We start from the raw sequence: 23,360 nt of genomic DNA on the forward strand, positions 1-23,360 counted from the left end.
ACCAAAAAAACCTGCGGTTGGGCTGTGCATGTGTCTCTCAAAAAAAAGAGGCAACCAATCAGGAGGGAGGCTCATTAATATCTACTTGCTTTAAAGTTACAAACACAAGCAGCTTGTCCTTGGTAGAGCGCCGGTAAGAAGCGTAAGAGGTGAGATGCAACACTAGTGCGGTGGCTTTTGGTACATAAAATTTGCCTTATCGATGTCAAGACTGCAAGTAATACACTGGAAAAGTGTAAAATATGGGATCTTCAAATAGCTGGCTAATAATGTTACGTTATATCCTTCTTTTTTCATGTCTTCTCACTCTGAACCGTGGCACTGCGCTGATTCTCTGGTGAAGAAAATACCCCAGAGATGATTGTCTTTTTTGTTCCTTCCCGGTGTTTCATATTGTTCAATGATTTGAAATGAAGAGCCACACAGAACTGGTGGTGGAACACAGGCACAGATTAGCTGCAAATGGAATTTGGGGGCTGACATGTATTTACCTTTCATGAAAAAAGTTCCCATTTGAGGAATTCCCATTGGTGTCAAATCGCCCTGAACTGAAGCACAAATCGTTTAAATGCTTTGTGAGAATATGTATCAAATGCAATGATCCACTACCTTATTTCATGCCAGTTTGGTTTCCCACCCCGAGTTTCTGATCAGTAAGGAAGAAGTCCTTTTTTCGCATTGTTTTCAAATAGCAGTGAACCTGAATTTGCCACATAATCCTCCACACCAAAATGACTCTTTTCCAGTAAATTGCAACTGTTACTCCCTGTCCTGTGATTGTCCTCCTACTTATTCATGTTTATATCAAAAATAGGTCCTGACAAAAAAAAAAAAAATCAAGTGATTATGTAACAAATAATCCAACTCATCTGCACAGAGCTGCAGTCAGGCTAGACCGAGAGCACAACATTTGTCTCTTCTGTCATATTGGTTCACAGTAAAAATCCCAATGCTGGTACAATGTTAGGACTCTATGAATGAATTGATTTGTATGCTTATTATAACTACAAATATTAACCTACAGCTCCCCCTTCGTCTGAGCCTTTTTCCCTTTCCACACACCTTGCCCTGCATGCGTTCTCCCTGTCATCACTGATACGATGAGCCCACTGCAGCTCTGACCTTTGCATTGTTTCTATTGCTTGCTTCTTTAGGTACTATTGCAGGAGCAGAAGCTTCTTGAAAACCACAATGGATAAGAATGTCAGCTATAAAGTAAATTGGCAAATGCTCTTGCAGATGCAGTCATTACAGAGGCCTAATTTAACTGATTTGCTGGTGCACGCTGGCCTCTGTCTTGAAGCAGTTTGCTGATGGATGATCTGACAAACATTGCAGTGCAGGATGCCAGCTCCCATTTTTGTAGTGGCCAGCACTGTAGGTCACAGATACGAGATCAGGTACTTGTAGTATGTTATTGTGTGTGTGTGTGTGTGTGTGTGTGTGTGTGTGTGTGTGTGTGTGTGTGTGTGTGTGTGTGTGTGTGTGTGTGTGTGTGTGTGTGTGTGTGTGTGTGTGTGTGTGTGTGTGTGTACATGAGAAAGTAAGAATGAGTGGTTTCCAATCTTTCATTCTCAATTTGTCCATCTTTAATCAGATGAACTGACTTCCTCTGGTTAAGATGGAAAATCAATCACACTGAGGCAGTGACAATCACTGCTCTTCTGCGGGTGATCCATACAAATGTCTTTAATTTTATATCCATATCTAAATAAAAAAATCTCCATTGTACCCACATTCGCATTTATGCATATGTGAGTATTTGTACTGTGTCTATATTTGGCTGTGTGTAATGCATGTATATCCTTGAAAGCATTTATCTGTCTGTGTGTGACTGTTGGGCTGCATTTCCACATGTTTGTATGTGTGTCTATTTGAGCAATGGTGTGTGGATTAGAAGACATATTCAGACACTGTCTATTGATCTGTTTGACAGTCTCCTCGTGTCTTTAACACGCCGCAGCATTGCACAATCACTCAATTGATAGCATGAACCACAGCAAGAGAAATAGAGGGAAAGAAATTTGTCGCCCTCTGAGAAAAAAAAAAAAAACTATGATGCTGAAAGAATAAATGAAGAGAAGATGAATAAAGCAGGTGTAGCCAAAACTGTGGACAAATATAATGGTCTGGGAAGAACAGGGAGGGAAAACAATCTTTAAGAGAAAAATGGGAACGTGAGAAAAAAAAAAAAAAACTGCTGGTGTGGAGGGCATGCGTGATAGTGCTAAAAGATAGAAGAGGGTGCTCGAAATAATCAGGACAAAAGAGAAGAGAGAACATATAGGGGGAATAAGCTGAAAAAGAACCAAGAGAAAGACAAGAATAAAACAAATCAGTCAGTACATAGGTGCTGTTTGATGGCATTGGAATACGCAGATGGAAGTATGTGGCCATAATACAAGTGCCAACACACAGTGATACAAGATGGAAAGAAAACACTTCACTTCGAGGAAAAGAAAAAAAAAAAAAAAAAAAAAGCCAGAGAAAGTGTTAGTCTATATGAGATAAACAGAAAAATAAAGGTATAAAGAAAACAAAGAGGAAGAGGAGCAAAAGGGAGCTCTCCTGTGTGCTCAGCATATTAGAGGAGGTGCTGCGGGGCAGCAGCTAAATGGAGGGGGGGCCTTACACACACTCTCCCACACACACACACACACACACACACACACACACACACACACACACACACACACACACACACACACACACAGTCTATTGCATATACAGTAGTGTTTGATCCAAACACACGTGTGCTGACTCTCCCACACACCATTGCAATTACACACAGATACACACATAAACACACACACACACACACACACACACACACACACACACACACACACACACACACACACACACACACACACACACACACACACAGACGTGTTTGATCCAAACACACGTGTGCTGACTCTCCCACACACCATTGCAATTACACACAGATACACACATAAACACACACACACACACACACACACACACACACACACACACACACACACACACACACACACACACACACAGGCATTAATTGATCCCGCTGCAGCAAAAGCTGGCAGTGAGGCCAGAGATGAGGAAGCTACCCTGTGGCCCCTACCCACACACAAATAAATAGGCTACTCTCGCCAGATTATAGCAATGCACACTTCAATTAGGGGAGCAGGTACACAGGCAACATGACTTACGCATGGCAGACAACCTTCTCTGAGGAGCAGGAGGCATGGATGAAAAGTGGTTATTGACATATTAACATCCAATTTCTCTAAATGACGTGCTTCTCTTTGCATAAATACTTCTAAGTGGGGTTGTGGCTCATTGCTAAACTACCAAAAGTTTTTTTTTTGTAAGGCAGTGAAATCAGTCACATAGTCTTTGGTAAGAAATAAACATTCCAAAAAATATAAGTCCAACCAGGTGATGCAACCGCCAAAGTCTCTTGGGGCATTTTCATGCCCATTTGGTTTACAGGAATTATTCTAAGCCTCAGGCCATTTTCTCTTGCTGAATTTGTTTGGACAAATGAGAGTCCAGAATACAGACTAAGTCTTCAGTGAGAAGGTGACTAGACTCCGAATGTTCGCAAAGAAACCTTTGAGTGATTTTTTTTTTTTTTCCCATTAGAATAAGAGCATATGAAGCAAACAATGTCTGTAAAAGAAATTATACACTCCTTCATTTTATGATGAGAACGTGTTTGCCACTCAATATGTACAACCATTGAAGGAAACTACTGCTGCCGTGTGTAGTCCAACCAAATCTTTGTTAGTGCTGCAAAATGACAACACTTCACCTGATTTGGACCAGAGTAAAAAGACTCTCTTGCCTGGTTATCGTCAGTGCCTTAAATCCGTCATTTTAACTGAAGCATAAAGCACCATTCATTATACATGAATATTTTTGTAATCTAGCCAACCTTGACTGAAGAGCAAGCATTTCAAGAAATGTTTCATCAGCCAGTGGTGTGGGCCGAGGACCAAACTGTTCTAAACCCAGAGCATTTATGAAGCAAAAACAGAGGGCATAAATGTTCAGTTTAAAAAAACCAAAAAACTAGTTAGTTATCAAAAGGTGGTTTGCTGTTGTTTCTTGTCATACATACCTGTGTATAAGAGTACAATGCTGTATAAAAATGTACATTTTTGGCCCAAACACTGAAGCTAATGGCAGCATTATCTGTCATACTGTATATTTCCAACTGTTATGTTTGTCATTTCTCATTCCCTATTGATTTAGTTACTCATCCTCATTGCCAGTGCTGGCACATACTGCCTGCTCATTGGGAATTGAACTGCTGACACAAGGCAACACTTTCATATCAACATGTGACAGTAATTAATGGGGACATTTTCAGTTGTTTAATTTCCCTTTGATTGTCATGTTTTGAGTCAGTAATTTCTAAAACCAAAGCTTTATCTAGCAAAGAAAATTCACAAATATCGAGCCTTCAAATACCATAAGTGTTTGGCATATTTTATCTTGGCCTACATATTAAGGTTTGATTCTAAAAAAAAAAGGTTTTCCATTTTTTTATCCCAAATTATTCAGGTATACATCTCATTTTAGAGCTCAGATGTATTACCATGAGAATTACAGGAGCACAACACTCAAAAGAGTTGACTAACATACAATACTGCTCCCATTCACCTCAGAATTGTATCTGTAACTTTAGATAAAAGCAATCATTAATCCACAAATCAAGACAAGCTGTGATATATTGAATTTAATCTCACAGTTTCTCAGATGGCTGAATATTATACAGGCACCTGGTCTGAAAACAAAGAAATGAAGCCTGCTGAGATGAGCTCTTACCTGACTTCCACTTTATAATAGCTTTTATTAGCTTCACAATTCATTTACACCAACCTACTATGTTCAGCACTCTATATTAAGCTGAGGAATGTGAACATGGAATGTGTGCTAACATAGTAATCACAGAAATGACTGACTACTGAAGGACTGAACATTACAGAGGCACTTTAATTGATTAATGAACTTCAAATTGATACTAGGACATAAATAAAATTTAGTTTAAATGGGACAATGAAATAGATAGTAGCAGACAAAACTAATGAAGAGGAACTGACAGAAAAAAACAACAACTGGGGGATCCACATGATAGTATGGATCTGTTATTAAGGCACAACACTCTTACCATCTGACTTACTGCTTTACATTTATAAATGTGACCATGCAGTAATATAACGGTCTGTTTTAATCACCCACTGCAACTGTGCAGGAACACTGAAATATGTTGATTATGAAATAATAACAGCTGGTGATACTAGCTTTAAAACACAAATGGTGGCTCGTAACTCACGACAAAAAGCCGGCCATAAAAGGAGCAGAGGTTAAATTGTAAAACAGTCAAAATTCCATTAAAAGGTAAGCACTATACTTAAAATAAAATGTATTGCTCAGTAATTTAAGTTGCTCTTGGCTCAAATTGTTGCTGAAGACTACAATGAGTTATTCATAATGAATTAAAAAAAAATTGGAAGATGGAAATATGCAAATAGACTAAAACATTATATCTGGGAAGGGAATCAGCTATTTTTATCCAGCTTAGTCTGTCCTCAAATACAATTAGTAATCATTTGTTGTGTAAGAGACAGACAAAAAACGGGGGGATGGTCGGACAGACGGACACATAGATAGATAGATGGATGAGTGGGTGGGTGGATGGATGGATGGATGGATGGATGGATGGATAGATAGATAGATAGATAGATAGATAGATAGATAGATAGATAGATAGATAGATAGATAGATAGATAGATAGATAGATAGATAGATAGATAGATAGATAGATAGATAGATAGATAGATAGATAGATAGATAGATAGATAGATGCTGCTATAATGGTGCCTGCTTTATGTTCTGAGAGCCTACAGTAGTGGAGTTGGCTCTTATTATGGTGTAATATTGCATATGGACTAAAGGAGCATAATGAGAAAAACGTGATGGAGATAAGTATTTAGGTGACAGTGGCACTAATGGTGGGAGTTCTGTATTTGTGATGTATCTGTTAAAACGGACCCCGACAGTAATGTAAGGCTGCAGCTAGCAGCAGGTTGACTTAGTTTAACATAAAGACTGGAAACTGAGGAAAATGAACTTGTTACTGGTCAGTGCACATATCAGTTTTTGTACAGATAAAAATCAGATATAAGTTTTTAATTAGTGACAGTTGGAGATACTTGCAGGTGAATTTTGTTTATTCCAGGGCCCTGTGGTGCACTGCTAAGGCTGTTGCGTGCTACATTTCTTGTAAGTGAAAAGCCCAGGTCGCCGGTACTCTGGATGTCCTTTTAATTTTTAAATCCAGACCTACTGTATGTCCCTCGAACATACCATTTATGCCTGACGCCTCTGCCTCTTAGGTCTTTATTCCTGCTTCCAATTCACTTTAATTCAATTCAGTTAATAGTGCTAAAAGACAACATCTCAGGGCACTTTACATAGTAAGGTCAAGACCTTACAGTATCATAGAGAGCAACACAGCAATTCTCACTTGAGCAAACAGTGGGGAGGAAAATCTTTTGTTTTTAATCGGAAAAAAAAACCCTCAGACAGAAGCAGACTCAGAGGTGGGCAGCCATCTGCTGCGACCAGTTGGGGTGAGAGGAGAGTGGAGAGAGAGAAGCAATGAACATTGAGAAACAACAAACAATAAACACTGGGCAGGCCGGTGGGGTCAGAAACCACAGAGATCAGAGACATGCAGGTCTAGAGCCAGATATACCTACAGAACAATAGAGCAGGAGAGAAGACAGAGGGGGAAAGCACAAACTACGGAAGAGTGCTTTCTACCTCGCTGTCCAGCACTGTTAGCCTTCGTACACCAGCCTCCAGGGCTTTGCTCATGAAAATAGCATTGTATTTCCGTTCGAGGCAGGTCTTGTCCTTGATCATTACTACAGCACTCTGAAGCTGAGCCAGATAACCTGTTGTCTTTATATTGGTTTTCACTAGAGGACAGTGCAGCCTGACGTCCTGATCCTAAAAAAAAAACCGTCTGCAATGACAAACGCCTGCCTAAGAGTACAGCATCCTTACTTGATGCAGTGATTCAATAGCTGCTTACTTTCTGCCTTACTGTATGTGACTGATGGGACAAGTTTCCTGAATTGCTCTGTGCAGTGAGCAGATCACTTAAATGGAAATGTGTGTTTTGAGCATAAAGTGTGAAGGGATCCATTATCCACATGTCCATAGTGTGCCAGCGGGAGTGATATGGATTGGTTAGAACATTTGTACATTCTTGATCCCCATGAATAAACCAGCAGATCAAAATTATCACTTATCCAGTGAAGTACCTCTACATGCACACAATAAACATTTGTGATCCCTTGAGCTGGACACTGTAACAGCAACTTCTTTGAGGATACCACTATACTAATCAATACTCTGCACGTATTTCCTAATGATAAGCAACATGACCTGAAGTATCTGGTGACAAGGACAAGTTGTAAAGGGTACAGCATGACCTGAAGGTGGGACTGATGGATTGCAGGGACTCCTACAAATTGAATCTGCAGTATAAACACCAGCAGACAAACATCGGGGACATGTGGACGGGTGTGAAGTAGATTACGAGTTTTAATGTCACAGACCTTCAGCAGGAGGGGCAGCCTAGAAAGAGCCAATAAAGTGAAGAACCCCTGCTTTGCCCCCATCCCTCCTCGCGGAGCACCTATGATTCCAACCTGCTCGAGACCCTCTTTGGTTTGCTTTACAACTCACGAGGGTGGGGATGATGCTGTCATCTACCTGCTGCAGCACACTCACTCTCACCTGGGTAGTTATGGTGGCACACTGAGAGTGCCTTTAATCCCATCCAACCACTGCTACTGGGTGGGAAGCTGCTCAGGATGGGTGTCAGCATGTGTACTGTCTCCTGGATTGCTTGCTGGCTGTCAAACATAACAGTGTAGGTTGGCATATGGACAGTATGTACATGTCCCTACCGGTATTTTAGAGGGACAGAAGTGTCTCATACAATATTTGAGTGGATTGATCTACATTATCTTTAGAGTAAAATTCGTTGTGTGTATTATTGTGAAAGGTGAACACAACATTACACTACCATTGGTGCCTAATGTGTTTTATCATACAAATACCGTCCCATACCATTTTTGCACACTAGTTCTTATTGATATTATTTTCTTGGGTTATTACAATTTTATATTTGTATAAGTATTGTGCATATCTTTATCCTTTATTCAATATTGTCTTCTAAAAATCAACACCACAGGAGTGTAGTTAAGCATATTTAATTAAAGAAAGAGAAAAGTGTACTGGAGGCATAAGCTGAGTGGAAATAACGTCTGTGACACAATAAGAGTGAATTCGTCGTAGGTATTTTTCTCCCTACAGTCCTCTGTCATTAGGTGACTGCCATTGCTTTTCAAACATTGTAAAGTTTTTTTGGTTTTTTTTGTCAGTGCAGAACAAGGTCCTTACAATAAAAAAAAAAAAAAAGTAGTGCTTTTAAGAGGTGATTATTGAAAGGTGAGAAATTAAAAATAATTACTCGACATTAAATGATGAAAAGCTTTTAAAGTTGAAGTTCAGCGTTGATGGATTGGAGGTAATGACTGTATCAAGGTACAAGTCTATTTCTAACCGTTTTCGATATCATGCAACCACAGGTTGTAAAACTGCATTGTACTTTCTTTATGTTGGTATAGTTTGTCTTCACGTGTATGAACTGCATTGTGTTACTGTGGAAGATGTGTCAACCTTCGCAGGAGCAGTTATACTGTATAATTGAGAGGGAAATTCATAAATTTGGGGTGGAACATGCATCTGTGTTTTTTAAGGTTCTTTTTTTGCTCTGTACATTACTGAATGTGACAGATTATCATTAAAACATTAACTTTACTGCAGCTGCACTTAACAAACAAGCCAACCTCAGAGGAAGTTGGCATCCTCTCTTGCCGTCTGCACTGCATTTGGATTTGGAAGCACATTTAACTGGTCTGTTTCACAAAACAGGAAGAAGGCACTGGTCCTCTAGAACAAATGATGCTAAAGCTTTCAGAGTTTCTGGCAATGACAGATGGTGGAAGTCTATTTTCAAAAAATCACTTCTGTCATGTTTATCCTCCATAAAGCCAGACAGTGGGTGAGGACAGTAAATGACAGGGTATCAAGACCATGTAAAAATAAATAATACCAAAAAGTGTGTCATGGCTGGGTAATAAGGCACTTTGGTATGATTACCAAATATAAAGTTTTTCACTAAATTTGACCAGACTAACTAATTCCCGTCAGCACTGAAAACTATGATTTCTGAAACTTGACTTGAGATTTTCCGTTTTCTGCTCATACTTGAAATCCTGCAGTTTTTGAGCTTCAACTTCATTTGGTCCACACACTCAAACTGATACTTCATATTTTACAGAACACACACGATCAAATTCAACAGTTTAGCTGCCATTTAGCTGGTAGAAAGGTCAAGCTTTGATTATTTGAATGTCTTCAACTTAGACTTTTCAAACTTAAACATTTCAAAAACTCCAAACTGTTTTCATCCAGATAGTTTCAACTGCAAAATTTGTATAGCAAGCTCACATCAGTTTTCTTCATAAAATCTGGTCTTCTTTATGTTTTATATTCAAAACGCTGCACTTTATTTTTCAAACACCTTCACCCCTTTACCAAGCCCCTACCAAATGTTTTACAACTATTTTGTTGAGTCATTGTTTACATTATTCAGTGGTACCAGCCCCCCCCCCCCCCCCCCCCCCCCCGAGTTAAGACTTTGGCTAAAAAGGTGATTTTTGGAACATTATAATGTCCCACTGAAGCTGACCTTTGGCCTATGGGATGTAAAATGTCATCACTTCATCATTTTAGCCAACTTTGTTTATTTATGTAATTTATTTGAAATTCTGTCAGAATTAATGTATGAATTATTGTCCATAAACGTGTTTTGTGAGGTCACAATGAACTTAATCTTTGACTTCTGACAACCAAATTCTAACCAGCTGATCCTGGAGTCCAATTGGATCTTTGTGCCAAATTTGAAGAAATTCCCTTGGGGCATTCTTCTGATACTGCATTTACGAGAATAGGTCAGACGTACGTACAGACAGACGGATGAGAAGATAACATGAAAACATGACGCCTCCAGACCTGGCTGTTGCTGGCACTTTGACATAAAAACAAGAATGATTGGGCACTGAGGAAAGTAAACAAGAACAAAAACAAGCCATTAGGGAGTCAGTGGAAGTCTGATGTGAGATGCAGTTTAGCCGGGGTTAAACTCCTTGATGAAACCACATTTCCTCTGTATGATAATTTGAACTTTGTGTGCTGACTGTGCGCATCTCTGTGCGGAGTGTGTGTATGAGTGTGTTTTGTATGACAGAAAAATAAAAACATTAAAATAAGCCTAAACAAAAGCCTCACATTGGGTTTGTATGGGCTAATTCAGCTGCCCATGCGTGTACTCATCGTGTATGCATACACGTGTGTGTACAGACGGCCAAGTGTGTGCTGTTTATGCTCTTTGAAGGAACAAATGGACTGTTTCACCTCGATAAAGAAAAGACGACTAACAAATGGAACTAACAGGCTTTCTTCACTGCCATCTGTCTGGATATGGATTGATATGTTTGCAACCCAGAACATAAAATAAGCACAATGTGGGAAATGTACAGTATGTGTGTGTGTGTGTGTGTGTGTGTGTGTGTGTGTGTGTGTGTGTGTGTGTGTGAGTGTGTGAGTGTATATCAATGTGTGTTTGAGATGTTCAGTAAACTGGATGCCAAAGAATGCTATGTACATTTTCATTATTGACGAGCTTAAAAACTTAATTTATTGAGGTCGTTCTGGTTTTGTGTCACCATTTATATTTGTCAGCGTGTGTCTGCACGCGTGTGTGTGTGTGTGTGTGTGTGTGTGTGTGTGTGTGTGTGTGTGTGTGTGTGTGTGTGTGTGTGTGTGTGTGTGTGTGTGTGCATGTGTTTGGTTGAGTTGTGAGTGGCAGAAATCTGTGTGAGATCAACCCACAGTTCCCTTGATTAAAGCGAGCTGTTTCTCTTCATTAACCAAAATCCTATGCATGCACACACTGTCTGTACACACTCTCACACACACACACACACACACACACACACACACACACACACACACACACACACACACACACACACACACACATTTACACACATTCACACAGTCACAATTAGTGGAAAAACCCTTCATAGAAACAGAGACTCTTCTAAGTTCTTAAAAAATTGTAATGCACTGAACAAAATTGATTTGAAATGGTCGGTTTCCTTTTTCATCACTGGAGTTCTGTAAAAAAAAAAAAAAAAGACAAATCCAACTTGCAGAAAACTAGTGGTGATGAGGTTCTAAATATCTGAAACCTCCATAAAGACTCATTCTCTAAAGTAATTCAATGTCTGCATAGAGATTTTTAAAAGGGTATTTTGTTCTACTGTAAAAGCCATTGTTATTTGTAGAAACACTTTAAATTGCAATGGATTTGTAAATTGTGTTGCTTTTAAAATCAAATATGAAAAATAAACTGTTTAAGGTCCTATTTTTTTATTTTTTATTTTTAAAGGACTTTTTTTTGCCGCCATTAGGAGACAATGAGGTTTGAATCCACGAGTTGAAAATGTTTTTGTTGAGTAATTTTTTTGTTGTTGTTTCCAAACCCCAACCATGTTCTTTCTCCTAACCCCAACCATGTGCTTATTGAGGAACCCCAACCACATGTTTTAGCTATAACTTTCATTTTCCTGTAAATCACTTGGCTCTACACATGAAGTAGGTTTCATTTTAGTCCACTACAGGAAAACGTGTAACATTCAAGCCTAAACAGGCCCATGCGGATTTCATGTTTTGTTGTGATACCAGGTTGCATTGAACACATTACCTTGTCAAAATAAATGAAAATGACAATAGAAAAAAAAGAAATAGTGAGAAACTTGCCACTAAGGAGAACATAGCTTTGACTCTTCATTGCAACACTGCTGAAGGTCAACAGCACTTGTGGATTGAACATCTCAGAACCTGACACACAAGTCTTCCAGCCTCACGCACACACACACACACACACACACACACACACACACACACACACACACACACACACACACACACACACACACATCTGCCCTTCGAAGAATCATGTCAGAAGATTTTTCTCTCACTCTTAAACTGTGCCTCTACTCAAACTAAACCCCTGGAGTGAGAGTGAAAATAAGACCAACGCAAGTAAGAGAGCAAAAGGGAGAGAGGGAGAGAAAGCACGACAGAGAGACAGACAGAGAGAATGAGATGGGATTACAGGGATAATGCGAGCAGATGGAGGGAGGTCGAGGCTACAGCAGCACTCTCCACTCCAAACGGATTAAAAGACTTCAACCGAGCCACCACCGAACGGATGTCGCGTTCCTCACGCTTGAGACACCGAGCTGAGTTGGGCTGGCCCCCCTGCTACTAAGCCTGGAAATGAAAACTTCTCGTCTTTCAGCTTGAAGCAGTAAAAAGCGAGGTCAATGAAGTGGATTTCAACCCATACTACCCCACCGTCCACCCTCCCACCGACCCCTGCTCCTTTCCCCCTCCAATCAAACTCATAAAAGGTTATGCTTTTAGGCTTTTTTAAAAACCCATCCATTTATGCTGATCCACCTCTTAAAACGTTGTGTTAACATGCATCCTGTCAGAGCAAAACACATCCAAATTCTGATCTAGATGCACCCAAGGTCCGTTCAAGATTCAATCACCCAAACGAGCACCGGCCAGACAGGGATTTATCCACATAAGAACAATATGTGATGTGTCTCTAATCTTCAAATACACTAAGCCATTTTACCCGAATCTATATCTCCACATCCCAGATTGAAATGCAATTGGACTAAACTTTAATTTCAATAAAATGCTGATGACAAACCTGTCATCCCCTCTCCTGGTAATTACATCTGTTAAAAGTGAAAATAAAACAGTTAGTTTTCTTCCTTCGCCATTAATATCCTAATATCATTATTGACCATAATGTAATTATTCGATTGGGTTCCTGTGTTTGATGGCTGTTAATTTGTGAAAAAATACAAAGTATTACATTCTGTCAGTAAAAAAGGAAACTAGTTTAACTTTTGACAGTATATGGTGTGTGTGTGTGTGTGTGTGTGTGTGTGTGTGTGTGTGGGAGGGGGGGGGGGGTTAATATACATTTTTTAAATTAAAAACAGCTGAATATAAACCATTTCCTCTGGTATGGGGAGTTCAACTGTCACATGTAACACTGCCAACATTTGTATTTCTTAAATTTGTCATCAATGTTAACGTGTTTAAAAGGAAATTGTTTTGACAAATAACCAACATTGAATCTAGTTACTGGGAGTGTAAATTAGCATGGTGTGCCAAGAGCAGGGTCAGCTTCTTTTCTGCATCAGGATATCTCACATTACAAAGACCAATAGGTCACATTGATTGGGTCACTCCTCCAGTCAAATGCTGTTAACTGGTCTTAATGGAACAACTGTCTTTCCAGTAAACCTATACAGACACATCAATATCCCCAAGTGTTACCTCAAAATCAAGCTTTTTTTCTGGATAATATATATTTTCGTGCGCTGTATTCTAGTTTTCAGTGATCTGTGTCACACTCAATTAACCCAGTGTGCATTTATTAACGTGAATGTGGCTGCCTGTTAACTTTCTCTTCATCTCACTGCTCCCGCTCGGTTTTATCCGCAGGTGATAATTAACCTGTTGGTACGATGGCCGTTATACGTCTCTCGGTTCTCCCCTGACATCCCAGCATCTGTTGCCGCTGGCAGTGGCAGCAGACACGTTCACGCTGCCCCCATTTTTTTTTCCAAGCATATGAATCATCATCAACACTGATGAATGTCACTCATTTTAACCTCCATTGTAAACACAGGGCACTTTGACACTGCTAACAGCCAGCGTCCCCAGGGTAAGCTTGAACTTTTCTGATTTTACAGTGTAAGCAGGAGTCAACCTGGCTTGTGCGTGGATAGGAGGCCTCCTGGGAATACTGTCTCTGGCTCCAGGTTTAAAACCCTATCAGAGATGACTGGGGTCCATACAGTAGTATTTTGTGTGGCGTTTTCACAGATTCATTTGGGTTTCCTCACACCTCAAAGAAACTCTCATGACCTTCCACCAAGACTCTGACCTCAGGATGTTACTCACAGTGACTGCCTACTGATTCTGTTTTCAATTATAAGGTTTCAATCACACTAATATAATTCCCCCACATGGATTAATGAAATATAATTTAACACTTGTACTTACTATATTCTCCCAATATTACCATAGAAAGCATGATGCATCGTGTGCAACTGATTCAAAACTAGGGCCCACTGACGACTGGAGCCCTGAGAGAAAGTTTTAAGGAAGAGAAATCACTTTGCAACAACAGTAAACCAAGCAATATTTTATCCAATGATTGGAGATGAAAGTTTTATATTCAGTATTAATTTCAGGCGTCACAATTTTGCTGTTCAAACGTCACTTATAATGTAGCATGTTTATAGTACATTCCGGAAAAAAATTATGATAACTGTTGTGTCAAATGTAAGCTCTACGTGAAAGCACTGTACCCCATTCTTGCGCATTTACGCACGCAATTGACAGAAAGATATGAATTATAATAGAGAAGAACATATGTTGCTCCTAAGATTTTGAACAAATTATGTTTATTCACACAACTTGCCGCACAGGGAATGCACACATGAAATGCGCACACAAAACGTCATGTTCAATTATTGTATATCACGCTCTCTCTCCCCGTGTTTCTTATTCACAGACCGTCACACACACACACACACACACACACACACACACACACACATACACACACACACACACACAACGAGTCGCTCGCTCACACGTGTGCTTCGACTTTTACTCACCTCTTTTATCCTGTACTTTGACGCTGATCTCCACCAAAGGCTCGGTCTCTCGGTCCAATCTCCGTGATATGACTATATCCCCGCTGTCCCGGCTCACGCTGACCGGTGAGCTTTCCACGTCGGGCTCCACCAGCTCAAACGTGGCCGACTGAAATCTCACCGGGTTCAGGTTCATCACCACTGAACCGATCCCTGCATCCTCGGACACATTGATAAAAACGGGGTTGTCTGATTCCAGTACTGATCTGGACTTCCGCGCTTGTACTTTAATTTGCGATTTCGGTTTCCATTTTCCCGTTTGGGAATTCAGTAAGGGCGCCACGGGCCATTGCCGTGGATTTATTTCCACTGAGATGCTTTGACTTGTGCGAGGTGGCCACCCGCGGTCCCGGGCAAACACTTCAAATTGTATCGGGTCATCCAGACCAAGGATGGAGTCTACAAGGAGGATATCACCGGTTTTGGGCACCGCGTAGAAACTTCCGTTTTTGGGCAGGGCGAAGTAAATGAGCTCTGCGTTCTTGCCGCTGTCATCGTCCCGCGCGGTGACCGTGTAGATCGCCGTGCGGAGTGCAGTGGCATCATCCAGGTTCAGTTTCACCTCGGCTCTGGGGAAAGTTGGCTGGTGATCGTTGGTGTCCAGAACGTCTACCTTGATGGTCGCCACTTCGACGAGGAGTGAAGACTCGTCTTCCTCTTCCCGGGAGACTCCCGCGCATTGCCCACAACACAAACCCAGACCCAGGTCGTATTCAGCCCGCTCTTCTCTGTCCAAAACCCCAGAAGTCTTCAATAAAATATGTCCCCGTTTGTGGTGCGCAAAGACACGGAAATTCTCGCTCCCCTCTCCTAGGAGTTTGAAGTGCGCTGCCGGCGAGCCAGATTCCCCGGAACCGCACAGCCTTTGCGAGTTTAGCCGTTTTAACGGGACGCTCAGTCCGTTGACCCGGGAGCCCGGAGACGAGTTCTCAAATACGTGGCCATGAAAGAACGGCACCTGCTCCACGGTACTGTTTCCAACTGCACACGAAATCAAAAATGGCAAAAATGCGACCCAAATCATGACTGGCTATCTCTTTGGCTCCACTGCACTAAAGCACTGGTTCCTCACCGAAATCCATGTGTGCACCCGTTCCTGGGGGATATTTCTCCTAATCCAAAACTTTCATTAAATTGGAACACAGCTATTTGGCACAATTCTTCAACTCCACGGAGAACTTTGTCTCAATGGTATGTGTCGTGCGTCCTTCTCCTCTCCGTTCCTCCACTGTCTGCTGTCTCACCAGCAGCGCTGTCTGTCTGTGCGCGTTCCAGGAAAAAAAAATGCTTCTTACAGCTCGAGTGCGCGCTCACCTCCGTTTGCTTCCTCGCTCTCTTGCGTGCGTTATTTCCAACCGATCTCGTATTGCCACCAGGCTTAATCTGACTTGCTGCAAACTGTGCGCCGCCTTGCACCGACTCCCCTTTGAAATGGAGATGACTACTTGTTATAAGGAAATCAATTGTTCTTGTCAGCTCAGATGTACTGCTGAGACTTGGGTAATCACGAGGATATCACACGTAACCGCTTGTTTTACGCATGCATTGCCAAAGCAGCAAGGGCAATGCATCTGTTCCAGGGTGATGCGGCGGTAACAGATTCTCACATCGGAAATGAACTTCTCAGGAACGCAGCAGCGAGCCGAATCTACTCGTGCTCGCGCTCACTTGCATAAACACTGTACCACAGCAACAGCGCGCAAGCATGTGAGTGTCTGTGTGTGCGTGTCAGGGGGGACCTCGGGGAAAGGACCCGACCTCCTCTCTCCCAGTGATCAATGCTCAGTCTTGCACATCCAGATCCATCACTCCTCTTTCCAATAACACGTCAGTCCATTGGATTAAAATAATGTAAAAATCGATCATTTTAAAACGCCTCCGGAGGGGCAAAGAGAAAAGAAAGGCTTACAGCTTCAGGGAAAGACTCAGGGACACTCCAGAGCTGTCTTTATGTCACAGAGAAGTGCCCCCATTTAAACGTGTTCATCACTCACTGTTTTGTTGGAGTGTTTGGTCTCCAGGGGTCTGCGAAAGTTGCAGGCAAAATGAGAAGTCTCGACTTTAAGATAGCAGATATAGTATTTTCACTTTGCATGGGTCTCACTCTCATCTTGCCTCTTCATGACATGTACACCAAATTCAATACCAAATCGACCCTATGAGGATACTTGCTAATAAATCTAAGACTGTTTGTGGACCCAAGGCATGCTGCACGGTCATTATCTTATTCAAAGATGTGTGTTTTTGTGCTGTTTGAAATTCTGCTCACAAATACACTGCAACCTGTGCAGTTTTAAAAGTTTAAAATCAGCAGTCCTCGAATAAAACAAGTTTAAAGGCTGTTAAGGTGTTCATATCATAAGACAAAACTTGGGCTTGTGTTGGAGTGAATTTCCATCTGTGTTTATCATGTCATTTAAAATTAGGAGGTGAAGGTGATTTCCCTCTGCATTGTGAAGTGAACGAAATCTGTTTTGATGCAGACACAACCTGTCCGAAATGCACCCGAGGGAATGACATGGTTGAAAAATGTAGCCAGTTTATCTTAAATTTAATAGTTATACCACATAAATACAAACCCAGAAGCCAATGCTTCTGTTCAAAACAAACAACTGTAAATGAGTATAGATAATGTGCAGCTTGAGGCCATGGCTGTAATTATTATTTTTCTTCCACTTGAAAAACACAATCCACCAGTGCGCTGCATTCACTTTACTTATTTAAGAAACCTTTACCTGTTCAAAGAAATAAAATCTTTAGATGAGTGCCCATACTCATTGCATTAATTAGCAATCATTTTGGCCCACATTTTCACCTCTTTTAAAACCACTTTACAATATATATTTTTGTATAAATAAGTAACAATTTAACCACACTCGTTTGATTTGGATATCTCATGTGGTTTTTAATTTACCATATCTGAAAATGGTCTTGCTAATTGATCATTAATGGAGTTATAGGAATTCACACTTGATAGTTTGCACTCAATGATAATAAATTGTGTGCAGGATCTCTGGTTCTTTGCCCTCATCCCCTGTGTTGTATGTTGTTGCATTGTGTTAAAAGTTTTTTTTTTCTACATTGTGTTATTTTGTATAGATTTATATTTGTCCTGTTAGCAAATTGAAATGTATTAATAGACACAAATATTTACAAGACATTTACCTCATGTCAGCTATCATCATGCTTATTGACGTAAACAGACTTTCAAAGCAAAAACAAGCAGAGGGAGAAAAAGAGAGCTGCAGACAGAGATAGATTTGGTCAGCTGCTGTGTCTAACCGTGGAGTAATAGTCCCCACTATGACAGTGACAATGGCCCAGTGAGCACCAGAATGAATCATCTCTTTTGCTCATCTCTGTGTCTATGCGTGCATCTTTGTTGGATTTGAAATAAAACTCAATATGTATGAAGCACCCGCCCCAGTTTGCTTATTCATATCGCAGGGCAGAGCCTGTCAGTAATACAGACAGCTTCTCAGCTGATCACGTCTCTGGAAAAGTCACATATTCCAGAGAGGAAGCCAATGGACATTTGAAGACACAAGCGCTAAAACAATAAAAATAAAATAAAAACATTGTTGTTAACAACAATTGGATTTTTTTTCAAGCACTCTATGTGCTAAAATGCTCATATCAATAATGAAAATGAATGCTATATGTATATGAATACCATTTTATGTTGGTGCAGTTAAGGAGCTTTGCAAGGTAATGTCCAGGCTAGTTAAAGATTAAAAAAAAAAACATTAATTGTATCCTTTAGGAAAACATTTTAAAATAAAAGATTCCATGTCATCTTCATTTACTCCTCTTCTGCTTTATCAGTGTGCCAAAACAGGTGCAGAGGAAGATGCTTTAAATAGTAGTTTGCTTCACACAAACAAGCATGAAGCAGTTGAAATGAATGCAAACTTTACTGCCATCTTTTTCAGAAACTAATTTCCTGCATAACAAGATGTTCTCTTGGGTCACATTTGGATCCAGAAATTTGTTTCCATTATGAGCCTGTTTTAATCAGTGTTTACAACAAAAAGAGGTTTGAGCGCTGTCCTTGGTGCTGAAGTTGTCCCCATTGGTCAGTCAAGTTAAAGTCCAAACACAAAACTATTTCTGTGTTTTATAAACCTTAGGTTTGACGTTGTTCTTGAAATCCACCGTTGGAAGAGCGAGCAGAGATCACCAGGGGTAGAAAATATTGCATATCTGAAATAAAAGAAGCCAAGACAATTAACACTGGCACTCATGCATCCACTATTAGGCTACTACGAGTATTAAAACTCAAACAAAGCAGAGATTTTTTTTTTTTTTAACTCTGTTATCTAATTGCTCTGCGGATAAACTAAATTTCCAGTTTTCAGCGAATGCGTTCTTTCCAGCATAAACTGCCATCCCCTGCGTGCACGGGTACTGTATTTAATGTCTCAAAATAAAAGTTTAAAAATGGTTCTGGCGGTATTTCTATCCCGAGCTCCTTATTCAGACAGCATAGCACTGACTGGAATTGCTCTTAGAAAAGCTAATACATGCAGTGAATCAAAATACAGGTTAGATAAGTTTTGTCGGGCCACTTTTCATTTTTCCAATTGCAAAAGTCTTTGTCAGCAAAGGTATTGTTACTGTGGTGACGCACTAATCCCTTCACTGCTTGGTGTCAATTTAAACAGAGAACACAATCTGTTTCTTTAACATAATGCATCCATTGGCATTTTTCAAACCATTCTTGTAAGCACGATCTCTCAAAATACTCAGTTGGGAATCTTCTTGCAGGAAATTTAATGTTTGGTTGAGAGGACTCTTTGTTCCCAACTCTGGTAGTGAAAGGAGTGACCGTTGCTCTCCCCTCGAGTAGCTGACAATAGCGTCAACGCTCAGCATAGTAGTGTTATCCATACTTATAGTAATATTCATACTTGTCGTCCTTGGTAACATTACGACTGATGAAGTTTGTTTTTGTTTTTTTGAAAGCATTATCATCAAAGTCAACTGTAGGTGGGATGGCACCTTTTGCAGAATGATAAGTAATAAACCTTACAACTCATCTTTGTTCTAAATTGGCTTGCTTTATATTAGACACTGGTAATCTGACATGCAGGAATCATGTAGGTCATTGATAACCATCAATCCATTTTTACCTCCATGTGTGTTAAATGACTATAATATAGCTTTACCTAAATGACTTGTTACTTTGCTAATGAGGAGTAAGTGAAGCAATTACTTCTTCATTGAGTAAAAAATGATCAGTAATTCATCTAATTTTGCCTGATTTGCACAACCCTGATTACATTTGAACCAGTTCATTTAGGCTTTTTTGTGCCTCAACAACAACAACAACAACAACTCTAAAGTAACACTTGACGTACATCCAGATGCACTGTGACATCATATCTGCTAAAAAGCCATCATTCTTTCTTGCTTCTAATCATGATTCCAGCCCACCGATATTGTCATATTTAGATCCCTTGGCTGCCCTTGTCATAAAGTTTGGCCGCCTCCGACAGCGAGCAGCAAAGTGAGAATGGTTGGCACTGAACCTGTCATCTTCCATTCATTATCATGACAACTGACAGACTGCGCTGAGGATCATTCAAATCCATGCAGACCCACTAAATCTCAATAAAGTGGAACGTCAATCTGGCTCCGGCTCTACCGAGCAGTTTTCACGTCTGGGGTTTGTCCCCCTAGAACAAGAACAAGCTGTTAGATTGACACAACACACACTCCTCTAAATGCTATTGATTATTCTGCCTCCCCATTTTAACAACTTACCCAGCCTTAATTCTCTTTTTATCTGTCTTTGTTCTTCTCGTGCACTCATTGTACAACTAAATTTCAATTAGTGGATTATCATCTGAGGAACACTGCTGACCCCCTGAATCAGGCTTTTTCACAAATTAAACATCATTTTCAAGCCTGTTGATGATGCCCATACGTGGGAAGGCGGAGCATAGATGGCTTTGTTCAGGTTAAAAAAAAACTTGGCAGAGAAAAAGGAGGAAAGTGTGAGTTCATTATCCAGATACAATTTCTCTCTCTCCCACTTGCAACAGGGTAGCCATCAGGGGAAATATCTTGATAGGATGATAAAGAAAACAGAGACAGGGAATATGCTCAATAGCGCTTTGGAAAGGCGCCAATTGGACTTTGCTGCAAACACAATCTGCAGATCCACCGGGCTGTAAATTGGCTGGGTATAATGTTGGTGTGCGCCTTTGTATGTCAGCAGGAGGGTGTGTCAGATAGTGGACAGGGACATTCGGGAATGCCTGGAGCTATAAGTCTACTAACCAAACAAACAAACAAACAAACACACACATATAAATTCTGGATTGCAATCCTCCTTGTTTGTCCTTTAGAGGCAACATACATTCTTTAATTTACACACTGTATTGATTATTAAGTTCCTCCACAAGCTGAGATCTTGTTAGAGTTACATACCATACACATCAAAAATGTTTAAAAAGAAAGAATAATTAAACCTTACTTTGTCAAGTATAGTTTTAACTTTGTTTTATTTTCAACCATATTCAAATGACTTGCATGGTTTGTTTATTTTAGAAATAAATAATTCATAAATGCAGCTGAATTAACGTGATGAATAAACACATTTAATACTTTATATCGTGGCCACCTTTTGACAGGACAGACTTGATTAAATCCAGAGTATCTATTCGAGTTTATTTTTGTCTTCGGAGTCAGTCCACCATGTTTAGGAACGTCACCGACCAAGAAATCTCATGGTTCTGCCCATTTTTTTGGGACCTAGCAGTGATGTGGAAACAAATATTCCAATCTGCTCAAGTTTCACACTGCACTCCAGCATCACTTCACAGCACTGACACACACAACTCAGGAAACAGCACTGCTCAAATTGCACAGAGAATACTTGTGTTACACTGTACCTGAACCTGCACAGTCCCAAGGTGCAGGCTCTCCTATGTTCACCTGCTTTACTGGGTGGATGGGGTGTGAACTAACAATAACAAGTACTGTCATGTGCCTCACAGCAGGCAGGAACAGTCAAACTTAACGAGGGGCAAAGCCAATTGGAAACAACATGCTAAACCTGCTTTTTCTTTTCCACTTTATTAAACAGCACAAGAGGGGAATGTCAGGAAAAATGTGGAGAGACAATGGGAATCTCTAAACAAACCAGGGATGTAGCAGTTGAGTACACCAGTGAACATCCAGGATGCCCTAAGTTGTACCTTTTAGTGTAGAGACTGTTACAGCAAACCTGGCCTCACTAAATTTAATGCTCATCCTAAAATGGAAACAGTAAAAGCAAAAGTTGGAGCACTTGCTATTGCAGCCGGCGGGGCAATGTCCCTCGTGAGCTACTGTTGGTTCAGGCAGGCCTTGACCCCTCCTACATCCTTGGTCACCCATTAAGCTGAGTATAAAAGCTGCAACTAATAAACTGTTATCAGGCCACTTTCCCGTTCTGGTGTTTGGGTGCTACAGAAAATGTGATGTGCAGTGATGTGGTGGGTGTCGTTTCATTTAATTCTTAAATTAAAGCTTGGCTGCTCTGGGTTACTCTTTGACTTTACTCTGTGACTGGGCCTCTCACCTGCTCCTCACATCCCCAGTTGTGTCGTTGGTGGTATTTTCGTTTATTGATTTTCCAATATTTGCATGCTTTTGCCATAATGTTGTTGTATTCTTGGGGGAATCTGTTGTCTTGGTTCATCATTTTCCGTCACTCGTGAATCTGTGGTGAGTTCTATCCAAAATAACCCAAAAATAACTGAAATCCGGAGCCTGCAGTGGCAGACTATGATGTCACTATGCTAGAAACATGCCCGGTCTACGCTGGGGAAGTTTTCTGACTTCCTGTTGAAAAGAGTGCAGAGGATGTCAAACACCACAGTGTTGGCTTTGCAGTCTCAAAACAACCTGATGACTGTAGTGGAGCCTGGTATCAGTTAAACAGAGCGGCTGTTGTTCCAGCTGATTCCTCACTGCAGCTGGTCAAGTCAGCCTCGTTAGTGATAAAATTGATTGGACAGCATCCCAACACAAGAACAACTGCTTCCGCAAGAAGCAGACTGTAACATTAGAGGGTGACTCCTGGGGAGTCATGCTTTAATGCTCTCCATGGAAAGAATTGAGGTTACATGAAAAGAGTTGAAATCTCTGCACACTCCACAATATATTAATTATAATTCCTATGAGTGGTGCAAGTCACAATAAAAGGTGTCAGAGAGACAACAATCATCATATTCATGTCTCAACCAGCTGGTCTACTTACACCACACAGTATAAATAAGTAAAGGCAGTTTATCCACATACATTTCAGTGTACCAGCAGAAGTGTTTGTTGAATGGTCAAACAGCAGTTGAAACATTGAGGATTGTGTCTGATGGGACAGTTTTCATAACTTTGTGAAACTGATCAATTGAACAA

At 40.5% G+C, this 23,360-nt stretch overlaps 1 protein-coding gene across 1 annotated transcript in view; it reads right to left on the reverse strand.

The window, feature by feature from the left end:
* Positions 1-16,564, reverse strand: part of LOC138213088 (neural-cadherin) — a 258,811-nt gene extending 242,247 nt beyond the window's left edge. Inside the window, exon 1 of the mRNA XM_069173941.1 lies at positions 14,916-16,564. Within this exon, the coding sequence (XP_069030042.1) occupies positions 14,916-15,978 (1,063 nt within the window). The 5' untranslated portion in view covers positions 15,979-16,564. The remainder of the gene's footprint in view (positions 1-14,915) is intronic.
* Between the last annotated feature and the right edge of the window lie 6,796 nt (positions 16,565-23,360).

The sequence above is a fragment of the Embiotoca jacksoni genome, unplaced genomic scaffold (assembly GCF_022577435.1).
Source record: "Embiotoca jacksoni isolate LCO1_2020_lvr unplaced genomic scaffold, fEmbJac1.0.p SCAF_6, whole genome shotgun sequence".
Taxonomy (NCBI): Eukaryota; Metazoa; Chordata; class Actinopteri; family Embiotocidae; genus Embiotoca; species Embiotoca jacksoni.